This window comes from Oryctolagus cuniculus, chromosome 11 (genome assembly GCF_964237555.1).
Source record: "Oryctolagus cuniculus chromosome 11, mOryCun1.1, whole genome shotgun sequence".
NCBI classification, from domain to species: Eukaryota; Metazoa; Chordata; class Mammalia; order Lagomorpha; family Leporidae; genus Oryctolagus; species Oryctolagus cuniculus.
Window position 1 is genome coordinate 115,702,680 of NC_091442.1, and position 24,072 is coordinate 115,726,751.

The 24,072-nt window shown below is 64.4% G+C and overlaps 1 protein-coding gene across 6 annotated transcripts in view; it reads left to right on the top strand.

Moving 5' to 3' along the window:
- MGAT3 (beta-1,4-mannosyl-glycoprotein 4-beta-N-acetylglucosaminyltransferase) overlaps positions 1 to 22,591 on the top strand; it is a 34,969-nt gene extending 12,378 nt beyond the window's left edge. For 2 of the 6 annotated variants that reach the window (XM_051845881.2, XM_051845878.2), the window contains exon 2: positions 18,528 to 22,591. In XM_051845881.2, coding sequence (XP_051701841.2) covers positions 18,529 to 20,169 — 1,641 coding nt within the window. In that variant the 5' untranslated portion in view covers position 18,528 and the 3' untranslated portion in view covers positions 20,170 to 22,591. The other 4 variants (XM_051845879.2, XM_051845880.2, XM_070052939.1 and 1 more) reach the window with 4 other exon arrangements.
- Positions 22,592 to 24,072: the final 1,481 nt, after the last annotated feature.

A 24,072-nucleotide genomic window follows, 5' to 3' on the forward strand; every position in this document is an offset into this window, starting at 1 on the left:
GGCAGCTGGCTGTTGGGAGAACAAAATGCCGGATGAGTGGAGTTGTCCAGTCGCCACGGGGCGAGCTCCCCGAGCGTGGCTGCTGGTGCAGGAGTCCCCGCACACGAGCTGCTCCGCGCCAGCTTCAGTGGCAGGCATTCCACAGGCGCTTACTAACGATGGCTGCATGAGGAGGAAGAGCCCCGGAGACCGGGGCGCCGGACGCGGGGCCTCCCTGGAAGTACTGTCCGCTGTGGGGGGGGTGCAGTCCTGCCCTGCCCAGGAGGATGTGTGCAGCTCACCTCTGCTGTGTGCCTGCCGCGACGGTGGCAGACGACGTTATTGTCCCTGGTGTCGCAGCTCACGGAAGGCCGGGCGAGTCCCGGGCTCCTTGCTCTAGGCCCACACAGCCGGTGAGTCTCCTGGCACATTCCTGTCTGGCTGGCAGTGACAGATGCACAGGGCAGGGGAGGGGCTCAGGAAGTAGCCAAAGAATGAATGAGTGACAAGTGAATGAATGATGGTGGCACCCGGCTCCTCTTTCCCCATCCCTGATGGAGGGGGCCTGGGCCCCGGAGGGCGGTTGCCCGGGACGGTCGCCGGGGCCCTGCTCTGGAGAGTGCACTTGGCCGTGGCTGGTGGGTGGCGTGGGAACCCCTCCTGTGGCTCCAGTGGGGCTGAGGCGCTCCAAGGCCTCGCCCGTAACCCGGGAAGTTAGCAGGGCGCTGAGCTCCGTGCGCTGCTCCAAGTGGAAAGTCCCTTGGTGGTGCACGCACTTTTGTACAAATACAAGATGGAAACAATGGGAGGCATTCACCCACCTGGTTCATTACCCTGCTGTTCCGTGAACTTAGAGCTTCTGTGGTTCCCACTGCCGCTGTGGTGTCCCCTGGGAGGCGAGGGCGAGGGCTGGGACGGGACGCCGGAGCCCGTGTGACCCTGAGCTCTCCGTGGGCCCTGCGCAGCTCCGGGATTCTGCCAGCAGAGGCCGTGATGGGTGCTTCCCGGGGGCTCCACCTTGGCACTTGGGCTTGTTGCCCCGGACCAGAAGCCATGTGAGGGGTGCTGTGGCTGGGAGGGGCTCGGGGCACAGGAGAGCCTGAGCCCAGACAGGTGTATGAGAAGCCCGGGGCCTGGGGATTCGTAGCAGGTGTTCCGGGGTCCTCATGGTCAGCAGGGGCAGGGCCGGGCCTGCGCTGGGGCTCTGGTGCCGGGCCGCTGCGGTAGCCCTGTCGGGAATGTTCTGTTACTAACTTGCTCCTCGGAATAGCCCAGGACAGGCTTGCGTATTGACCCAGGGGCCCAGAGAACGGGTGACCATTGCAAGGTCACACCCCATGTGGCACAGTGTGAAGCTCTGGTAGGGCCTGGGCCAGCGCCAAAGCCGTCAGGGAACCTGGCTAGGGGAAGGGTCCTGGCTCTGCAGGGTGACCCCTGCCAGTCACTACAGGGGGGACAACCGTGGGACCAGCACTGGCAGAGACAAGCCCAAAAGGGCACCTAGCAAACCCCCTCCCAGGGGTGTCCAGGGACGAGTCGGGAGCTTGGAGTGGCACTGCTGGTGGCCCTGGGGGGAAGTGACAGGAGCCGGAGTCCTCGCCATCAAGCCCTTCTGCACGGGGAGGGGGTGACGTGTCATGTGTCCCCTATGAAACCCAGGTGCTGCTGCTCCCCTCGGGCCTTGGCAAGGTGCCCTCGGTGTGGAGCGACCCCGCCCCCTCGCCCCTGGTGCTGCCTCCCCCCGCAGCCGCCTCCACCCAGGGTGGCCAGGTGGAGCTTCGTTGCTGGATACTTCCGACTGCCCTGGCGGGAGGGGGAGGCCCTGGTGGGCAGGGCAGGTCTGCTGGGGGCTCATGTCTCTGTCCCCGGGGGAGTTATGGGGAAAGACCAGAGGGCCTCCCTGAACGTGTCCACGGGCGCACTGAGCCACGTGCCTGTCACATCAGCCCCAGAGGCCACATCTGCAGAGGGAACGTAGAGGCCTGGACGTTTGGGCTTTGATCCAAGTGCCACGGAGGGAGGCTGAGGCCCCCTGTGTGGTGTGTGGAGAGGGGGCCCGGGGCTGTGCGACGCTGTGCCGCTGCCCTGTCCCCTTCTCCCAGGCCGGGCCATTCCTGGACAGGGTCGGGGCGGGGGCAGAGTCGCCAGCGCTCAGGTTTAGCTCCAGTCTGTGGCGTGGAGAAGACAAGCTTCCTAGGGAGAAATGCGTGCAGTTCCAGAGCTGGGAGGAGATCCACGGGGATGGTTCATTCCAGCAAAAACGACGCGGAGGGGAAGAAAGACAGAGAGTTCGGGCCACAGTGCCTGCTGGGGGTGGCCGGAGCCTGCGTGAGGCTGCCCTGTTTCCTTGGCTGCGCTTCCTCGATTTTCTAGAATGTACGAGAAGCCTTTGTATCCGGAAAAATGAAGTGGTGCTTCTCAGGCAAGAGGAAGAAGCAGCCGGCTCCCCTTGTGTCCGAGGCCAGAGTGAGCGGCTGGGGTCTCCCTGGTGGGGGTGCATCCCCCAGCAGGTGCACCTGGACTGGATGATGTGTTTGATTCCCAGAAATTGGCTCACGGGGGTGACCCAGGTGGGGTGCAGCTTGCCAAGAGTTCTGTCGACACCTCTCATCTTCCCATGATGCCCGGGAGGCCTCTCAGGGCTCTCAGGGCTCGGGACGCCTGCTGCTCTTACTCATTTATCTAAAAGGCAGAGTTCCAGAGAGAGAGAGAGAGAGAGATCTTCCACCCACTGGTTCACTCCCCAAATGGCCGTACTCACTGGGCAAGGCTAAAGCCAGGAGCCAGGCGCTTCTTCTGAGTCTCTCACATGGGTGCAGGTGCCCAAGCACTTGGGCCATCCTCCGCTGCTTTCTCAGGCGCAGTAGCAGGGAGCTGGATCAGAAGTGGAGCAGCCGGGGTTTGAACCCCATGCTCAGCATAGGTGGTGCCAGTGTTGCAGGCTGCAGCTTCAGCCACTGCGCCACACCGCTGGCCTCGTCTCTGTTCTTGTAGGTGACCCTCAGGTTCCCGCCTCCTAACCTTTCCTGGGGCTTGGCCCTGTGCCCAGAGAGCCTGCCGACTCCACCGCAGGTGCCGCCATTCCATCCCTTTGGGGAAGCTGGGCCTGGCCCTCCCAGCCAGAGGTGGCTCCCAGGGTGGGGGCCTGGCTCCGCTTCCCCTCCAGAGCCATTGGTGGTGTCCTTGACTGCACCCCCTGCCCCTCCCTGTTCTCTTACTCATGGGTCAAGTTCTGCCTGGGCTAATATTATTTATAATCGTGTCTGAACCTTGATCCTGGGTGAGGCCAGGACTCTGTGGTTGGTCCAGACCACGCATCTGTCCATCCCTTCATCCGTTCACCCAGCCGGCCAGCATTCACGTGCGTCTGCTGCGTGCTAGGGGCCGGGTGAGGTGGCAGGGACGTGGTGTGTGCCTGTGGTTGCCGTTGTGTGTCTTGTGCGCGCACGCTGTGCACACACACCGCTGCGCATCTTTGCTGTGCATGGCTGCGTGGCTCCTAGGCCGTGCCCAGCGCCTCAGGCATGCCCGGTCATTCATTGAGCAGACATTTACTGAGTGCCCAGCAGGCAGGTGCTGGGCCCTAACCTGGAAGACAGGTGGCCCGAGGTCTCTATCCTGGGGAAGCGTTTGTCTCCTGGATCCCTGGTGGTGCACGCAGACTGGTGAGGGCTGGTGTGTGGGCAGGGGTGGGGTCCTGGAGAGGCAGGGGAAGGTGGGGAGGGTGTTCCTGCCTGACCAGGGGCACGCTCGGAGATGTCCCCAGTGGGCCCAGGGAACACCTGGCCTCCTTGCTGAGGGAGCTCAGCCAGCCTTGTCCCTCTGGGTTCGAGATTCTGAAGCACCCCTGAATGTGTGGAGTGTGGGGCAGGGGGCGGGGTCGCGCTGCTGGGCGCTGGGAGGACACTGGGTGCTGGCGAGCCCCTGGACCCCTGGATCCGGACAGCAGAGCTGGAATCCATAGCTTTAAGCGGGAGACATGGTGTCTTCCAGAACAGAGACCCTGATGTCGGCCCGGCCCTCAGTGGTCAGTGGGGGAACTCAGGCCCAGCGAGGGAAGGAGGTCTCAGGTCGTGGTGAACGGTAGCTGGCGCAGGTACAGTCCCTGCTGAGCCTGGCTGGGGCAGGAACCGTCCCTCCTCCAAGCCTCAGTTTCCTCATCTATAAAGTGGGTTGTGAGGATGAGATGAGATAGTGCAGGTCTCTTGGGAGCCCAGGGTCACCCAGGCCACGGCCACTCCCAGCTGTCCCTGCTGCCGTGTGATGGCCCCTCCGTTCTCGTCACCACCTGTAAGTGATGAGGTGGGCGCCCTCGGGGTGTGGTTTCCTCCAGGAGTTTCTTCCCTGGGCTAAGGCGTTTCTGGAGTTCAGCCTGCTCCTTGCTGTGAAAGGAGAGGAGTCGGGCTGCAGCCTCACCTCTACTTCCAGAGGAAGGGGGGCGGCTCTGCGTCCATGCAGCCAGCCGTTCTGGGAGGCCTGACTCTCAGCAGGAGCCCCCAGACGTGGACCATAGCAGGGGTGCGCGGGGCAGGCAGCTGGGGTAGGGAATGCAGGAAGGGCAGGTGGGCTCCCAGCGCCAGGCAGCTGTGCACCTGCTCTGTCAGGGCCACGCCTGCAGCAGGTTCAACATGATGCTCAGGTCCCCAGATCCGGGAGGGCCGCCACCCTTCCCAAGGAGGAGCTGCAGGCTGCGAGCCAGGTGCTGCCCGTCGCCCGCCCAGATCTTCCTGGTGGCAAAGCCAGGACCAAGCCTGTTCCTTGGCTCAGCGGCAGCTGTTGAGCCCCTGCAGCCGTGCGCTGCAGTGTAGACACAGGTGGGGAGGCTCCTAACCTACACTTGCTACATTGTTCCTTCCTGTAGCTCCTCCCTGTGTTCTGGGGCTCTCTGAGCACCCCGAGGGCCACAGTCATCTCCTGTATGGCTCCTCTGTGCCCGGGATGCTCCCTTAGAAGGGACCCTTAAAATTCATGTAAGTGAGCCCCCTGCCTGGGGTATCACAAGCCCAGGGTGGCCTGGCAGGCAGGGCTGGGGCCCCGGCACTGTGCTGAGCCACAGGCCAGAGCGCAGCAGGTGCAGGGCTGGTGGGGGTGGGGTGGGGATCTCACTGGAGTACCTCCTCCGTGTCAAGCTCTGTGCCGGGGCTGTGGGTCCAGGGTGAGCAGTGCCGGGGTGTGAGAGTTCAGATGTCTGCTGGTGGGGTTGGGACGGCCCGGAGGGCCAGGCCTGGAGATAGGGCTGAGCGGGAGCTGACACAGGACCTTGGAGCCTCCTCAGTGGGGTTGAACTTTATCCTGAGGGCAGCGATTCGAGGCAGGGAGAGGCAGCAGTGGTTGTGGCTTCTGCGGAGCGCGGGGAGCCGGGCCGTGCAGGTAAGCACCCGGCTGGGCAGTGGGGTGGCTCTGGGGAGGCGCCAGGCGGGTGGGCAACCATGGAGGAGGAGGACGCAGGCGGCCCTTGGGCTTCTGGGGGCCCTGGAAGGAGGAACCTGGGCCACGCCTAAGTTCCTCAGTGCCAGGCCTGGGTCACGGGTCACCGGCTCGGGCGGTCAGAACAGCTGCCTGCCAGGGCAGCGGGGGGTGTGAGAAAATGAGCCAGCCCCACAGGCGGGCCTGGGAGCAGGCCCCGTGGGACCCACGTCCAGGGCCCCCACCCACTCCGCACCTCATCTGGATCCTTGGGGTGCCAGGAGCCCACGGGCTGCCCTGTGCACGTGTGTAGGGGCTCCTGCGAGGTTGCCCTTGGATTCAAACCCCCACTCCCCCCCCCCCCCCCGTCACGACACGGGACAAAGCCTCTGTGGCCAAGGCTCGCTGTGTCTGCCTCTCCCCTCCCCCAGCCTGCTGTGCTGGACACAGAGCAGAAGCTCCCACTGAAGTGGCCCTTTGTACATTGTCCCTGGGGGCCAGCCCAGCAGCAGGGGCTGGCAGTGCTGGGGCACTGATGTCAGCAGGGCAGGGTGGGGGAGCGCGCGCTGGGAGGGGTGGTGCTCAGCTCGCCGTCCTCACTGCTCACGGGGCTCCACGTGTCTGGGGCCTGGTCCAGGTTTGCAGCTGCCCCTGGGGGCGGGACAGAGGGGACCCTGCTCTCCTGTGGTTGACATTTGGAGTGAGCAAGCGGGGTGGGGGTGGGGAGGCGTCTGTTTGGCGGCAGTGGAGTCAGGGAGGCCTCTGACCAGCCGCACTGGAGCACAGGAGACACCTGGGGGCGGGGGACCTGCCCAGGGGGCTGAGGCCGGCAGCGATGTGAGGGACAGGAAGGTGGAGCCAGGTCGGCAGGCCCGGGTGCTGGCGTTGGGTGGGAGCGTGGGTTTCCATGTGTGACCGAGCCCTGGCACCAGCAGGGGGAGGTGGCCTGGCGGGCACTTGCGGGGACCGGGCTCCTGCGCAGGGAGGAGGCTCCTCCTCAGGGTGTGCACGGCGCCCCAGCAGTGCAGTGAGGCCGGTGCAGGGGCGCCCAGCCCGCTGAGGAGCATGGAGGGGTGGGCGTGATCTGCCCTCTTCTGGCCGGGGCGTTGGGACGGTCCCATCTTGCCGACGGGGACACTGAAGCCGGGGCTGTTAAGTGGCCTGCCCAGGATCACGCAGCAGGAGTAGGAAGGGGCAGGCTTTGCGTCCCGCAGCCCACGTGGCTCCTGGGAGGGCGGGCAGCGTGGTCCAGAAGGAACCAGAGGGGATTTGCAGGGCTCTGCAGTGGCAGGGAGGCCTCGGCCCGGCCCCTGGCCTTGGTGGTCGTCAGCTCCCTGCAGACAGACGCTCCCTTCCCAGGGCAGACCCTGCAGGGCCCTGCCCGCTGCCTCCCAGCCTCCCAGCATCCTCTGCTCCAGGCAGGGCAAGGGCAGGTTTCCTGGGCCTGGAGGATGGGAAGGGAGCCGCAGGGGCCCCTGGGTCCGGGGAGGACTGAGCCGTGCGCCCGGCTGTTGGGAAGGAGCTGGTGCTTCTTCCTCAGATCTGAGCTCTGTTAATAATTAATCATCTTTTCAAAGAATAATTGCAGGGCGTCTGCCCCCGGGCCTCCCTGGCCTTTCTTCCTTTGGCCCCCGGGCCACAGACCCACCCCTGCCTCTCCCCTCTGCCTCAGCAGAGGCGGCTGGCTTGGGAAGCCCCCAACCCTCACATCACACCCTGGACCCAGGGGGCCTCTCAGCAGATGCTGGTATCAGCTGGCAGGCGCGACCCCCTGAGACCACCGGAGGCCCAGGATCAGGCACGCCGTCTTGTGTTCACTGGTGGTCTCAGGAGCAGCCTGCAGGGCAGGGCGGGCAAGCAGTCTGGAAACCTCTCTTCCCGGTGGGGCTGGGGCCCCTGAGCAGGCTGGGGTTAAAGGCAGCCCTGCAGGGGAGGCAAGGGCTAAGCAGAAGTGGGGAAGAGGGAGACACCATCCCGGGGAGTGGGGCGTCGTGGCCGGGACCCCGGATGTGGCACCGCCTTGGGTCCCCCTCGTTGGCGGCTCCAGGGGACAAATGCTTTGCTAAGGATGCTCTCCTGAGCTTGGAGTCAGGCCGGGTCGTAGATATTTGGGGGCTGACCTCTGGGACCCCCAATTTGTTGTTAAATTATTTATCGTCCCAAAGGCAGAGTGATGGGGGCGGAGAGGGGGAGGAGAGGAGGGAGAGAAGTCACCCATTCGCTGGTTCACGCCTCACGTGCCGCGATAGCCAGGCCTGGGCCAGGCTGAAGCCGAAGCCGGAAACTCCATCCCCATCTCCCGTGAGAGAGGCACAGACCCGACACGTGGACATCACCCAGTGCCTCCTAGGACGCATTAGCAGGAAGCTGGATTGGAAGCGGAGCAGCTGGGACTTGAGTAGCGGCCGTGGGCACCCCAGGCGGTGGCTTAGCCTGCTTTGGCACAACGTTCACCCCCCCGCCCCCAGTTTCTCACATGCCACCAACCAGCCAGTGGAGCCTCCGCTCCCACTCACTGAGAGCCCCTAACTCATGGCCCCCTCTGGTCTGGCCAGCACTGGACCACTTTCAGGGTTCAAGTTGCTTGGTCCTGCCCCTCCCCAGCACACCCCACCCCTGCTCTGTTGCAGGCACAGGGGCCCCACAGCACAGGGGGACTGTAACCCAGGCTTTGCTGTGTGTACCCCACCCAGGGTCCTCGGGGAATGCCTGTCAGCTTCGCTGGGAGTCCGGACCCAGGCTGGGGACCCTCTGCCCAGAGAGGAGGTGGGCACGTAGTTTCCTGACCTTGGCCCTGATGGCCCCTCGCCTGCAGTGCCGCAGGTGCCTCCATCCGCCCTGGCACCCGCCTCCAAGGAAGGCCTCTGGGAGGGCGGGGCTGCCTGCCCCTGCTGCTGGGTTACCTGTTCTATAAAGAACCAGTCTAGCCAGCACCGCGGCTCACTAGGCTAATCCTCCGCCTTGCAGCGCCAGCACACCAGGTTCTAGTTCCGGTCGGAGCGCCGGATTCTGTCCCGGTTGCCCCTCTTCCAGGCCAGCTCTCTGCTGTGTCCAGGGAGTGCAGTGGAGGATGGCCCAAGTACTTGGGCCCTGCACCCGCATGGGAAACCAGGAGAAGCACCTGGCTCCTGCCTTATCAGTGTGGTGTGCCTGCCGCAGGGCGCTGGCTGCGGCAGCCATTGGAGAGTGAACCAACGGCAAAGGAAAACCTTTCTCCCTGTCTCTCTCTCTCACTGTCCACTCTGCCTGTCAAAAAAAAAAAAAAAAAAAAAAAAACAGTCTGAGGCCAGACAGGTGGGAGGAGTTGGAGCCCAGGTTAAGGGCAAGGTTGCGCAGATACCCAGCTGACACCCGTGAGTTAGGAGACGCCTGTAGGGAGGGAACAGGGCCATAAAGCCCTAAAGAGCAAGCAGAGTGTAATATACCCCGCAGCAGCCGGGAGTGGAGGGAGTGGAGGCTGCTTCCGCCGGGGGGCCCGGGGGCCCAGGGGCAGGTAGGAGGGCCGGGCGAGGGGATGGTGGGCAGAGAGGGCCTGGAGGGGCACGTGAAGGGGCCGGGGGCAGTGTTGGGCTGGACACGAAGGGCCTGGGCTTGTCAGTTAGCCACTATGAACCTCCGTTTGCTCACCTGTGAAATGGCCGTGGGGGATGGCGTCCGGATCCCGAGCTAACGCGTCCCGCACGAGCCCGGCAGAGCTCTGGGGCCCGGCTCCGAGCTGCCGTCCACTCGTTCCCCGCTTTGGTTTCAGGCTGGTGGCGGGAGCCGCGGGCTGGAGGCCAGGGCCAGGTGGGCGGCAGCCTGGGTAGATGGTGCAGTGGGCGTGGGACCCTTGGGGCTGCAGCACACATGGGAGGGGCTGTAGGGGGCGGGCCCGGGAGTCTCCTGGCTGTTGAGGGCAGCAGCCCCTCGTCCAGCTGCTGGTTCCCCGCCCCAGACCCATGCCCAGTGATCTCCTGTTGGACAGGGTGGGGCGGGGTGGGGGGGTAGAAGCAGAGTGGGAAGGGCTACTGTGGGGTACCCCCCGGGCTTTTCAGGGAGCTATGGGCTTTGTGAAATGCAGTTGTAAAATTCACATGGCCCAGCCTGGCAGGGCCACCCTGAGGGCCCCTGGGCAGCCGCTGGGAGGGGTGTGACCTGGGCTCTTGATGGCAGTGAGGTGAGTGGGGTCCTTGTCTTGGGTGGGAATGGAGGAGCAGCCTGGACCTTGGCCCCCAGGCCTGAGCGAGGAGCCCGGGATGGGGGTACCCAGGATTCTGCTGGCACGGCCCTGAAGTGACCCCACCACACCCTCTACAGCCTCTGCCCCTCATCAGACTGCACCCCAACCACTACCCCACGCAGCCTCTGAAGTCTTTGCCTGGGCAGCTCTGGGAGGCGCCTGACCCCCGTGGGCCCCAGCAGGGAGGCCTCCCTGCACAGCAAGGGCTTGCTCCAGGCTGCACCCAGACGAAGAGGCTGCCCTGCACTGTCCACCCCCAGCCCGTGGTCGGGGACCCCGGGCTCCCCGTCCCCGCCAGGCTCCCAGTGCTCACTCGGAACCCCTGCCACTGGCCTGGCCAGCTCCACTTCCTTCCCTGGGCTGCCGAGAGGACTGGGGCAAGAACCGCCTCCCAGTGCTCAGCTGGCCATCCCTCTGCCGGGAGTGCTGCTGCCCCGGGCTGAGTCTGTGCCTCTCCCTTCCTGGCTGTGTGTGCAGGAGGCAGTCCCAGCCCCAGGGCACATCCTCTTCTGCCTGGCTTGGGCTGGGGCTGAAGATCGAAGCCCGGCGCAGTGCCCAGGGCCCGGAAGTCAGAGGCCTGGGTCTGCCTGCCCTGTAGCCTTGGCCGAGTCTGCCTTCTCTGGGCCTCAGTCCCTTGCATAGAGTGAGTGCTGCATTCAGAGTGGTGCTCGTCACACTTCTTTTTACCCCAGGAGGGACTCCAGAAATTCATGCCAGCAAAGATGGAGTTAAAAGATCAGTTTAGGGGCTGGTGTGGTGCAGCGGGTTAAGCCGGCATCCCAGTGTAAGCACCGGTTCCAGTCTCGGCTGCTCCACTTGCAGTCCTGCTTCCTACTAATGCACCTGGGAAGGCAGCAGAAGACGGCCCAAGTGCTTGGGCCCCTGCACCCACGTGGGAGACCTGGGTGAGGCTCCTGGCTCCTGGCTTCAGCCTGGTCCAGCCCTGGCCATTGTGGACATTTGTGGAGTGAACCAGGGGATGGAAGGGCTCGCGCTCTCTCTCTCTCTCTCTGGCTCTTTGCCTTTTAAATCAGTAAATGTCTTAAAGAAAAAGATAAGTTTCTTTTGCTGGCTGGAGACATTTTGAAATCTGTGCGTGTAGCTCTCCCCAGGTCTGTGTTCCCACGGGCTGTGGGGAGCCCCCATGTCAGTTCCCTCCTGCACATTCGTTGTGTGGTACTGACAAACCCACAGCTGCTCGCTGGCCCTGTGGCTGATCGAGCAGCGGAACATCTCAGAGCCTGTACTTCCTCGTGTGCAACATTGAGACACACGCCCGCCCGCCCGCCTGCGTGGCCGACCACGTGTCAGCCCTACTTCCTCCCCAGTGCTCAGGTGTGCACGGGGCCCTGCAGGAGCACTGTGTGTTGGCTTGGCCCTCGCCGAGGGAAACCAGTCAGAGGAACAAACCCCAGTGCCGTTGCTCGAATGTGCCGGAACCCCTCTTCTGCCTGCCGCTCCGTGTGGCCCGTGAAACCTCAGGTCAGAAGGACCCCGATTTAGTCCCCTGAGACGCCGAGCTGCTGTGCTCTGCCGAAGAAGGAACCAGAGCCAGCCGCGGGCTGTCGGCTGAGGCCCTGCTGTGGGCCGAGATGCGTGTAGCGACTGAGTCTCTCGGCAGCCCCTACGAAAGAGACCGCTGGACCTCCAGTTTGCAGAGGGGGAAACTGAGGCATCAGGAAGTGGGGTAGCTCTCCAAGGTCATGGGCAGCGTCTGCTGTGACCTTGTAACTGCTGGCCTGGCTTGTGGACACCGCAGGGCTTGCTGGAAGGGGCACACCTCCTGCCTTCCCCGCGGGTGGCCCAGGGCCGGTGTGGGTCGGGCTGGAAGGTGAGCCTGGGGGGGTGGACCTCAGCTCCCGTCAAGATGTCCGTGCTAGCAGATGGCCCTGGAGGGGTGGTGAGGGTCCCTCCCCAGCGGTGCCCCCGGGCCGGGGGTTATGGGTGGGTGGGTCCCTGTTCCGCAGTGGAGACCGAGGGTTACCTGAGCGGCCTCCACAATCCTCACTGTGGAATTTCAGCACCTGCCAGGTGTCGGGCCTGTCCACGGCTGGGTGCAGGTGTTTCCAGGCCCCTCCCCCTCATTGGAGGGGTTAGGGCCATGGCTATCGCAGAGCTGAGAATACCAGTGACAGGTGTCGGGAGGCAGGCAGGGAAGAAGGCCAGCAGGTGGCAGGCAGGGGACGTGGCCAGCAGGGCCCGAGTCCTCTGGACCACAGAGTAGGCTGCCAGGGGCCGGGGTGAGGCCAGCCCAGGGCACCCCCGGGCCTAGTTAGGACCCTGGTCAGCGCGGGCGAGCTCAGGACCACGGAGAGCTCCGTGGTGCCTCCTGTCACCCTGGTGACAGCTGTCAGTGTGTCTGGGCCAGGAGCTGCCTCACGCTCCGCCAGCCCCACACTCAGCCTGGGGCTTGCAGAGGGGGCCTGGCAGGGGCCAGCAGGGCCCTTAGTCTGAGGTCATGGCTGGGTCATTGTGATGGCTGGTTTTAGGTGTCACCTTGACCAGGTTAAGGAAGCCTCGGCAAAGCGGGGGAGCAGGTTCTCTCCGCTGCGCCTGGGGCAGGGCCACTCTTGTCTTGGATGCTGAGACTCCAGATTGAGACCAGCAGCCCCGGGCTGTCAGACCTTTGCCCTGAATCTGGGAGGGACACTTCCTGCTTCCGAGGCTGCGGACAGTGAGCCACGCTGCTGGTGTCCCGGGTCTCCACCTCGCAGGCGGCTCTGTTCCTGGGACGCCCCAGCCTCCGTGATCATGTGAGACAATTCTGCTAAAACCCCTCTCTCTCGTCTGCCTGTCTAGCCGCCTTGCTGTCCGTCTGTCCCCGGGGAGGACCCTAATCCACACCTGGGCTTCCCTCTCACCTCCTCCGCCTCTGTCCCCAGGGACAAGGGCGCAGAGAGGAGGCGAAGTGGCGAACCAGCGCCAGCCTCCGGGCCTTGGCCACTGCCATGCGAGGTCAGCCTCGGCCTCCCCCACCCCTTCACCCACCCAGACAGGAGACCCGGGCCCCTAGGGCATCTGGCTGCTAGGGTGGGGCTGGGGCTGTCTAACCTTCGAAAGCATCAAGCTTCCATTCTTCTGAAGCCCCAGGAAAAGTGGGGGCTTTGCCCAGCCCAGCCCCCCCCCCCAGCAGGCTCAGCTTTTGCCTGGACTCTATTTGTGGTCCCCAAATGCTGCTCCGAGACGAGACAGTGCCCCCTGGGGCTGGGCCTGCCAGGACTCACCTCTGAGCCTTTGCCTCCCGCTGTGACCCCCACCCCCCACCCGCAAGGCTCTTCCTCTTCGCCGCCAGCCTGGGGGGGGGGGGGCGCAAGCTGGGGCTTACAGAACATGTACTCCGTGCCAGGCACTTCACGTGGATTCTGAAAAAATATGTGTAAAAGGTGTATGTATTTACTTGGAAAATATGTTTAAAAGATTTTATATTTATTTCTGAATGACAGTAAGGGAGAGGCAAGAGAGATCTTCCATCTGCTGGCTCACTCCCCAAATGCCCACAGCAGGTGCCGTTAGACTAGGCCAGGCCAAAGCCAGCAGCCAGGGCCTCCATTCGGGGCTCCCTCCCAAGTACTGGGGCCATCCTCCCTGCCCCCACCCCGTGCACTAGCAGGGAGCTGGGCTGTAACTGTGGAGAAGCCGGGGCTCTCCAATACCGCTGAAGTCGTCCCAAGCAGCGGCTCCATCCGCGCCGCGAGGCCTGGCCCAGGGATTTTTATTGAACTCGCTTTACTGACGAGAAGACAGGTATGGAAGAGTGATCTGCCTCCGGGGCCACCCAGACAGGCTGCTGGGCTCTGGACTGGGCCGTCCGTGCGTGTGCAAGTCCGTGGGGGGTCACTGCGGAGATCCGGCCCACGCAGAGCGGGCTCGGCGGCCCCTGCTGTGGGCGTATCCTCGTCCAGCCAGGAGGACAGGCGGCAAGGCAGAGGGAGCCCAGCAGCCATGCCGAGGGACAGGAGCCAGGGCTCTCCGAGTCTCACGGCGGGGCGAGGGGGACAAGGCCAGGCATTCTACAGAGGGAGGTGTTGAGGCTGGGAAGCCCGGTGACCTGCTGTGGCTCACAGTGGCCCGAGGAACCCAGAAGACGGAGGTCAGCGCTTCCTGGAAGGAGGCTGGGACGAGGCTGGGGACCCTGGCCCGGGGCAGAGACACGGGTGCACAGCATGCACCTGGGAGATCCTTGGTGCCTTGTGGTGACCTGAGGAAGGCACTGCTCGGGTCAGCTCAGTAGCGGGAGGGACCTGGAGGGGATCTGGGTCCTCGGCGGGCTCCCCGCTGGCCTTGGAGGGAGCGCTCAGCCTGGGGGAGGCCCCGGCTCCCTCCCAGCTGCGCCCGCTTCTCTGGGCAGGTGCTGGGCACTGTGCTCTCCTGGAGCCAAGTGCATCCTGGGAAGCAGGGTGGGAGTGTAGCTCAGTGGTCTGGACAGGGCCCCTGCTCCTGCTCCCAGACCCAAAACTCGGCCCACCACCCCCATTCATCGCGTAGACTTCTGGACAGAGTGCCCCTCAGAAGGGCCTGAGGTTTGGGTCCAGAGGAGACCAAGGTCAAGGGTCAGGTGGTGTGGCCAGGCTAGCCCGCGTCCGGCTCCAGCTGTGCCCTTCACCCTCCGCCTCTGTAGGACGAGCAGCAGGGGTCAGCGCAGGGCTCCCGCAGGGTCCTGCCACAGGGGCCCCGGCTCTCTCCCAGCTCCCTGGGGGCTGCAGGGAATGGCCTTCTTGGCCCCCCAGTGCTGGGAGCCCCCACATTGGATTCCCCGCTCACACTCCACACCTACCTTTCAGCACTCTGGGAAGAGCCTGCACCTCACACTCCTGGCCAAAGCCACCCCTTGCCTTTCCCCTGGCTGGCGCCACCGCCGCCTCCCGGCTGTCTCTGCTCTGCCCCTGAGGCCAGCGGTCTGTTCCCTGCAGAGCGGCCAGAGGGAGCTGTTCCAACCCAAATCAGCCCCTGCCCCAGCCTCCACCAGGGGCAGCTGCGTCTCTAACCGCGGCCCAGCCCTGTGTGATCGGGCCAGGCGTGCATGCTCCAGGCTCCCCTCCCTCACCTGCCCACCCGCTGGCCGCTCCTCACGCTGTGGCTGGTGCGCTCCCGTGTGAGCCCGGCTGCCGCCCCTCCCTGGGGCATTCTTCCCGGCGGCTTTGTCTGCTTCACCTCTGCTGAGATGTCACTGCGTGAGTCAGGGTTCTCCCGAGAGACAGAGCCAGCAGCATCCAGACACTGTGACCCGGGAGTCGTCGGGGCCGTTGGCCAGCCTGGGATGCCAGTGGCGTGGCTCCGTCAGGGCCAGGAGCCTCAGAACCAGGGCAGCCCGTGGTGTAAGTCCTGGAGTCCTGATGGCTGAGGGCAGGAGCTCCAAGACAGAGACCGGAAGTCGCCTTCCCCTGTCTCCCGCGTGGAGGGCAGCCCTCCCCTCTGGTCCATGGGCGGCAACCCCCTGGCCGGGCTGCTGGCAGCTCCCTCCCAGATGTGGGTTCCTGGTTCTCGGGTGCCCCGACCTGTGTCGGTGACTTCAGGGCGCCCCTCCCCCGGGGGGCTCCTGAGTGCATCAGAGGTGCTGGGGACCCTGCCATCCCCTGGCTTCTCCTCTCTGCTCACGGTGGGCTCTCCATGGGGGTCCCGTCTCCCTGCTTGGGTTGAACTTGGCCGACGGGATAGGACGCCCTCCGGATGGAACCCAGCACCCATCCTACAGGACGGAGTAGGAGCGGAGCTGCTGTGTGTGCCTTGGGTGACGCTGTCGGGTCGCTGGCCTCAGTTTCTTGAACTGGGGCTGACGGGAACTGCTCTGGGGAGGCTGTGACGTGCCCAGGACAGTAGCTGGCACGTGACCGGCTGCGGCGGTCGGTCTTCCTGTTTCCCTTGCTGCCACCTGCTGCGGCCTGGACCAGCCCAGTGGCCTCAGCTCACGGCCCCAGGCCACGCCCTGCCCTCAGCCTTAGGGGGAGGGGCTGCCTGGGGAACCAGAGCTTAGGTCCAAGGCTGACTTGGCCATTTTATTTTTATAGGATTGATTTACTGGGGCCGGCACTGTGGCATATCCCATATGGGCGCCCCTTGTGTCCTGGCTGCTTCTCTAACAATCCAGCTCTCTGCTGTGGCCTGGGAAAGCAGTGGAGGATGGCCCAAGTTCCTGGGCCCCTGCACCCACGTGGGAGACCCAGAAGAAGCTCCTAGCTCCTGGCTTCAGATTGGCCCAGCCGCGGCTGTTGGTGGCCATTTGGGGCGTGAACCGGCTGATGGAAAACCTCTCTCTGTGTCTCCCTCTCTCTTTCTGTAACTCTGCCTTTCAGAGAAATGGGTAAAATCTTTAAAAATTTTTTATTTATTTATTTGAAAGTCAGAGTTATAGAGAGACAGAGACCGAGATCTCCCGTCCACTGGAGATGGCTGCAGTGGCCAGGGCTGACCCAGGCCAAACCCAGGAGCTTCTTCCGGGTCTCCCACGTGGGTGCAGGGGCCCGAGCACTTGGGCCATCTGCTGCTGCTTTCCCAGGCCACAGCAGAGAGCTGGATCAGAGTGGAGCAGCGAGATACAAATCAGCACTTTTGTGGGTTGCCGGTGTTGCAGGTGGCGGGCTTAGCTGCTATGTCACAACCCCAGTCCCTGGCCATCTTCTTGTCCTTTGGAGAGAATCTTGTCCCCTTTCTGAGCTCAGTCTCCCCATCTGTAGTAACAGGGCAGGTTCGCGACCTCCCAGGACGGCCGAGACTCTCAGGGGACCCTGAGTGCCCGTGCCTGTTTCTCCCCTCCACTTGACTCCTACGCTGCCTCCATCGGGAAGGGCGTGCACAGCCTTCCCACCGTCCGTGAAGATAAGGCAAAAAGGGAAGAGGCCGAGAAGAGGAAGAGCTGATAGACCACATGCACTGCGGCTGCCGGGCGCCCGGAAATGGGGGCTGCTCGGCGCTGCTGGCTCGCCCACGGCGCCTTCTGCGCTTCGGAGCCTCCCAGCAATGGGGGCAAGTGCAGTTCCACCCCAGGCCTTTACCTGAAGGCCTCACGGATCAGAGGGGGAGGCCTGGCCTCGGATGGGCGCAGCAGGCCATTGTAACCAGATCCTGGCAGGCGGCCTGGCTGGGGCACAGCTGGGTCAGTCTGACCTCAGCAGGTGCACAGAGCTGCCGTCACCGTGCTAAGGCTTTGCTGGCTGCGGCCAGGGCTGTGAGTCTGAATGGCAGCCGCAGGCCCTGCCCTGCACGACCCAGGGGCAGCTCAGCCCCACAGGGTTTGCTTTGCCAGGCCCAGGGTACGTGGTCCTGGTGTCCAGCACCTGGGCGCACAGCCCCACTCGGCAGCGTGGAGCAGGTCCCCGAAGCCGCCTGGGTACTGGTTTCCCCCACTTTGCCCTCGGAGTCGGATGGTTCAGGATTCTGTGCCTCGCGACGGTGTGGCTTGGAGAGGATTGCATTGGGAACGCCGGGCCTTGAGTGCTGAAATAAAACAAGAGGTTCCTGCACGCCAGGCGCTCCACCTGGTTCCGAATGGCGAGGAGCCCTGTGGGAGGGTGTGGTTCTGTGATGTCAGGTGGGTGTGTCTCCACGTCCCCCTGCCGCCCCCGGGGGGAGGACATCACAGTGGCAGGAGGGCACCCGACTGATAGGGAGAAGCTGTAGGAAGGAACATTTATGTATTTATTTGAAAGATGGAGTTACAGAGAGAGCGCAAGATCTTCCATCCGCTGGTTCACTCTCCAAACGGCTGCAATGGCCAGGGCTGGGCCAGACTGAAGCCAGGAGCCTCCTCCGAGACTCCCACATGGGTGCAGGGGCCCAAGCGCCCAGGCCATCCTCTGCTGCTTTCCCAGGTGCACCAGCGGGGAGCTGGGTCGGAAGTGGAGCAGCCGGGACTAGAACGGCACCCACATGAAATGCTGGTGCTACAGGCGGGGGCTTAACCTTTATGCCATAGGGTCAGCCCCCTGTTAGCCCCCTTTGTGACTCAGCGGGTCCTCCCAGGCCAGTCACAGGTCCCACTGGGCTCTGTCTGGCTTTCTCATTGGTCAGAGGGGTATAGCCTCCTGATGCACCTGCGGGGCTGGCTGGCTGGTTCCGGTTGTAAGATAAACAGTGGGACTGGTGCGGTGTAGAGTGTGGTTGCTGGTGCCGTGCGGTGTCAGTTCCCTGGTTGTGCCGCGTGCCACGGTGGTGGTGTCAGATGTTAAGGGCCGGGGAGGCTGGATGAGGTGCATCAGGGACCCTCTGTCCTGTGTGATGATCTCCAGCTACCTAAATTGGGAAAAACACGGCCGTGGACGGACCAGCTGTATGAAGGAGAGAACGCAGGGACCGGTCACAGCCACGGAGCACTGTGTCGGGACTTCACGGCCGATCGTAGCTTTATTCCTCCTGACACAGACGCCTTTTCAGTCTTTCATTGATTGCGGGGGGCGGGGAGGGGCTTGATGGGACTTAGTGCCCTAAATGCTGAAATGTGTGGAAAATATTAAACCCCGAACAGACAGGGGCGCTTTGCTTAGATGTGTTTCCCTGGGGGCCGTGACTTCTTCCAGTGAACAAACACTGGAAAGGTTTGGCGCTGCGTCCAGGAAAAAGAAAAGAAGAGAAGCTACAGATGAGAGCCGCCCCAGGCCGTGCAGGGGGGTGGCCCCTGTGCCCGCTGCCCCGCCCCGTGGTGGTGGTGGTGGTGGTGGTGGTGGGGTGTGTGCGCCTGCCGGCCTGCACGCGGGTGAGCTCTTCCCAGGATGCCTGCGTTTGCTCCTGGAGCAGAGCCAGGCAGTGCAGGTGGGGTAGCAGGTGGCAGGGCAGGGCTGGGAGGCGGGCGATGCGCTGGCCTCGCGGGGGGCTGGGGCGAGTGCCAGGAGCAGAGGGGGCCCCCGGGGGTGCGGGGAGCTGACGGAGGGGGTGCAGGCGGTCACCGGCTCGCCCCTCACTGTGTGCCGCCCCCCCCCCCCCCCCCCCGCAGGATGAAGATGAGACGCTACAAGCTCTTCCTCCTGTTCTGTATGGCCGGCCTGTGCCTCATCTCCTTCCTGCACTTCTTTAAGACCCTGTCCTACGTCACCTTCCCCCGGGAACTGGCCTCCCTCAGCCCCAACCTGGTGTCCTGCTTCTTCTGGAACAATGCGCCCGTCACGCCGCAGGCCAGCGCCGAGCCGGGCGGCCCCGACCTGCTGCGCACGCCGCTCTACTCACACTCGCCGCTGCTGCAGCCGCTGCCGCCCAGCGCGGCCGCCGAGGAGCTGCACCGCGCCGCCTTCGTGCTGCCCGAGGTCACCACCGAGTACTTCGTGCGCACCAAGGCCGGCGGCGTGTGCTTCAAGCCCGGCACCAGGACGCTCGAGAGGCCGGCGGCGGGGGCGGGGGCGGCGGCGGCGGGGCGGCCCGCCGAGAGGGCCGAGGGCGGCGGCGCGGGCGGCGCGGGCGCAGGGGCGGCGGCTGCAGCCGGGGCGCGGGGCGCGGCGGCGGCGGCGGCTGCGGGGCGGCGGCCCCCGCGGCCCGTGCTGAGCGCGCGCGGCCCGCGCCGCAAGTGGGTGGAGTGCGTGTGCCTGCCGGGCTGGCACGGGCCCAGCTGCGGCGTGCCCACCGTGGTGCAGTACTCCAACCTGCCCACCAAGGAGCGGCTGGTGCCGCGCGACGTGCCGCGCCGCGTCATCAACGCCATCAACGTCAACCACGAGTTCGACCTGCTGGACGTGCGCTTCCACGAGCTGGGCGACGTGGTGGACGCCTTCGTGGTGTGCGAGTCCAACTTCACGGCCTACGGCGAGCCGCGGCCGCTCAAGTTCCGCGAGATGCTCACCAACGGCACCTTCGAGTACATCCGCCACAAGGTGCTCTACGTCTTCCTGGACCACTTCCCGCCCGGCGGCCGCCAGGACGGCTGGATCGCCGACGACTACCTGCGCACCTTCCTCACGCAGGACGGCGTGGCGCGCCTGCGCAACCTGCGGCCCGACGACGTGTTCATCATCGACGACGCGGACGAGATCCCCGCGCGCGACGGCGTGCTCTTCCTGAAGCTGTACGACGGCTGGACCGAGCCCTTCGCCTTCCACATGCGCAAGTCGCTCTACGGCTTCTTCTGGAAGCAGCCGGGCAGCCTGGAGGTGGTGTCGGGCTGCACGGTGGACATGCTGCGGGCCGTCTACGGGCTGGACGGCATCCGCCTGCGCCGCCGCCAGTACTACACCATGCCCAACTTCCGCGCCTACGAGAACCGCACCGGCCACATCCTGGTGCAGTGGGCGCTCGGCAGCCCGCTGCACTTCGCCGGCTGGCACTGCTCCTGGTGCTTCACGCCCGAGGGCATCTACTTCAAGCTCGTGTCCGCGCAGAACGGCGACTTCCCGCGCTGGGGCGACTACGAGGACAAGCGCGACCTCAACTACATCCGCGGCCTCATCCGCACGGGCGGCTGGTTCGACGGCTCGCAGCAGGAGTACCCGCCCGCCGACCCCAGCGAGCACATGTACGCGCCCAAGTACCTGCTGAACAACTACCAGCAGTTCCGCTACCTGCTCGACAACCCGTACCGGGAGCCCCGGGCCACGGCGGCGGCGGCGGCGGCGGCGGCGCGGGGCCGAGTGGACGCGGTGGGGGGCTAGGGCTGCGTGGGCTTGCGGCACCCGCCCCCGCGGCGGCGTGGCGTGGGGTGGGGTGGGGTGGGGTGGGGGCTGCCTCCTGCTACCGCCCTGCCCCCTCTCGCACCCCCCCCTCCCCAGCCTTGCCCTCCCCATGGGTCCCGAGAGGCCCAGGACGGAGACGGGGGCAGAGTGGGTGGGTGCGGGTGGCCCTGCCATCCTCAGGCCTTTGTCTGTCAGGAGTCAGGCCTTTCACGTAAAAAAAGAAAAAAAAAATCCCTCCTGTAGGAGAGGGAGCAGCCTAGCCGTCTATGCAGCCCTGCTCCAGCCCCAGCCCCGGCGCTGTGTGCGGGGTCGCGAGGGCCCCCTGCGGAGTGCATGGTGGTCCCCGGAGAAGGGAGCTTAAGGGTGGTTGTGTGTGGGGGGGCGGCCGCAGGCTGGCCAGGGAGACGCCCAGCGCTGGGCTCCCCAGGCTTTGCATCTGCAGTGGGCACTGGGCAGAGGGAGGGGGTACGTTCCAGGGGACCCCGGCTCTGCAAACGGACACACTGGGGTTCAGGAGCAAGAGGGGTGGCCTGGGGGCGGGCATGAGGCGCAGAGACCCCTGCGCGAGTCTGTGAGCCCCACCCGCTGTGCCCTGCGGGCGCCCACGTGGACACCAGGCCTGGGGACGCTCCCGTGGGGCTCCCTCCCGACTTCTGTCGTGGGCTGCCACTCGGGCCTTGCTGGGGCCAGGGGTCCTCAGGTTCTCAGGGAGGGTGGGAGCTTGGGGGTAGGGCGCACCTGGGCAGCAGAGGGACAGGAGACCCCGTGAGACCCCGGCAGGGCCTGCCTTTCCCACCCGCTGGCACCCACGGCCCCAGCTCTCTACTGTGGCCCTCTCTGGGGCTGTCCTGGGCCAAAGAAAGGACGTTGAGGCCAGTTGTATGTCACCTCATTCCTCTTGGTTTGCCTGGTGGGGGTGCGGGCGCGTTGGACGGAGCAGACTGTGAGGTGCTGTGGGTGGGACCCTGAGCTGTGGTGATTGAGAGCAACACGGAAGCGTGTTTCTAACTACACTGTCCAGCAGGAGGCGGGCCTGAGCTCAGCTTCCTTCATGCACACCTTCCAACTCTGGATACAGGGTGGCTGCTCCAGCTCCCACCATCACACGTGCATCCCTACACGCCTGGGGAGGAGCAGCAAGAGGCAAGAGAAGTGCATGCCCTTTCCTGGTGTGGGCATTAGCCAGAAATGGCGGTTACTTCTGCTGTCTCCCATTGGCCAGGACGCAGGCTCAGAGCCGCCGGGAGCTGCCCAGGAGACTGGAGGAGTGTCCTGTTAATGCCGGGTGGGGGTGGGGGCAGTGGTATCTCTGGCATAGGAGGGCTCGGGTGGGAATGACAGGACCAGCCGTAGGATCTGCTCTCATCGTTGGGGCGTCTGGAGCAAGCTGCTCCCCGGCCAGGGCTGGTCGGTGGGAAGGACGCCCCCCAGTCTGCCTGTGGGATGTCGTGTCTGTGCACGTGTGTTTGCATATGGGCATGGGTGCATGCTGGGTGTACTGTGTCCGTCTTCATCCCTGTAAATAGATGCTCGTGTGTGGGTGTGGATCCCCGCCCGGGCCTCCTCCTCCCCGGGCCTGGGGCCTGTGCTCACCCTCGTGACGGAGGCCGGGAGCCCGTGGGAGCCTAGAGGACCAGCGTAAGGGGAGCAGGTCCGTCCGTCCGTCTGTCTGTCCTTGAGTGAGGAATGAGAAGCCCCGGCCCTTGCAGGCTGTGCGCCCGAGGCTGTACGCCTCCCCCGCTCCTCGTGGCCTGGCCACATCCTCTCTGGTTCCTCTTGGGACTGAGGTGGCCATGAAGCCAGGGTGTCCCAAGGTCACCCGTGGACAGGCAGCCCGTCCTCGACAGCTTCCTCACCCCACCCCCGGCGCCCTCAGCTGCTGCGGGGGTGGGGGTCCTCTTCTCGGGCTGACAGGGTCCCCAGTGCCCAGTCTGCTGTCTCGGGGATGGGGGGGGGGGCACGGTGTGGGCGTGGCCCCAGGATTGACATGTTTCACGTGACCCTAGCATACAAGGACCCTAGGCCCCGCCCACCCCCGCCCACAATGAAGGAAAGCCACACTGAACGTGAGCGCCGGCACACGGGCCCCTTGCTATGTCCAGACTTTCTTCCGCAGGAACCACTAGCCCTATGACCATCGCTCCATCCCCGTCTGGAGTCCCACAGGTCCCCAGGGGTGGGGGGGTAGAGCTTCCGGGGCAAAGGTGAGAGCTGGGGCAGGGAGCCGGGGCCCCCAGGAGAGGACATCAATAGTACTAAGAGTATTATTTTTTTTTTGTAAGGGAAAATCAATATGTACATTCTGAAATCATTTTCTCTGTAAATGGTTGGATTTCATTTCACCCTTAAAGGGATGCTTAAAGGAGAAGATAATATTAATAATAAAAGCAGCTACAAAGTCTGCGGGGTGTGGCTGGTTTGTGGGTACCCCCAGGGCAGGGAGAGGAAGGCACCGGGCTGGCAGCACTCCCCTCCCGAGGTCACAGGGGATCTGGTCCCACTGCAGAGATTCTCCCACCCAGACACCCTCCCTGCCTCTGCCGGGAGTCCTGGTGCCTCGGCCAAGGCCACACAGAGCTGGGGGCAGAGCAGGAGGACGGCTTCTCTCCAGGAGCAGACGCTTCTTTCCCCTGGAGTTGACCTTGGACTTATGCTGTGATCGCATCTGGGTTGGGCAGACAGAGATACTGTCTAGGGGTGTCCTAGGGAGGGTCACACCAGGGTGGGCCCCCCAGTGGGGTGGCTGTGCAACCCCCGTGTTACACAGAGAGGCTGAGGCCGAGACAGGAGCAGGTGATGGCCTCTCAGGCACACTCACACAGGACCAAGCCTGGGTGCACCTGCTGCCATAGGGGGTTGAAGTCCCTGGGATCGAGTGGAGAAGATGCAGACACCTGTTCTGGCCAGAGGGGGGCGCTGGTGTTCTGACCCTGAAAGGCCAGCATCCCTGGAGTTGGCCAGAAGCCACTTCCCGAGGTCACGAGCACCCGTGGATCTCTGGGTAAAGCTCAAGGGATGAAAAGAACCTGCCAGGGCCCCTGGCATCCTTGGCCCCCACCTGCTGTTCCAGTGAATTCCTAGAGACTGCATTATACCAGGAAGCCAATTCCTCCAGGTCCAAAGTGTTTTACAAAAGTTGCCAATTGTCTATGGCTCCAAAACAAAGTGCCCGGAAGTAGCCAATCCAAATGGCAGTTTATCTGCCCACAGCTCTGCCTCTTGGCCTGGGGCTCTGCTGAGCAGTCTGCCCAGCAGCAGGTGGACAGCTGCTACAGAGACACGCACTTGCGTGGGCCCCACCTGATTACCAGCTAGATGACACCAGAAGGGACGCCACCAGCCGAACAAGGCAGCGATCACCGCCGGTTAGGGGGGTGACAGGCCCCCCGACCTCGCCGACCTCGCAGCACCACCTAGAGGAGGCTGGGGGAGGACCCCACCCGCCCTCGTAGGGCTGCTGCCCCGGATGCATCGCCTCCGAGCCTCACGCAATCCCACATTGACAGGAAACCTGCAAAAAGCCGGCTTCACTCCTCTGGACCTCGCGTTTCCCGGCGCCCTCCTGTGGCATTTGCAGAAAAAGCCCCGCTCAGCCACAGGGCTCGGAGCACGTAGAGACGCCTGGGCCGCCAGAGCTTCGAGGGACGGAACCCCCAGCAGCAACACCATGCCTGCAGCTGTGCCTCTGCGGTGTGACCGATGTGTGTGTTCCCAGCCAAGACCAAAGGGACCGCCAGGCGCAGCCCGGACGTCCACCCAGGCTCAGGATGACCCTCGCTTTTAACCGCTGAGCTATAGGCTAGTTTGTTTCACAACATAATCGTGGCCTTTGATGATGGACACAGTTTGCATCTAGTGACAGAAAAGTCCACACAAACCAGA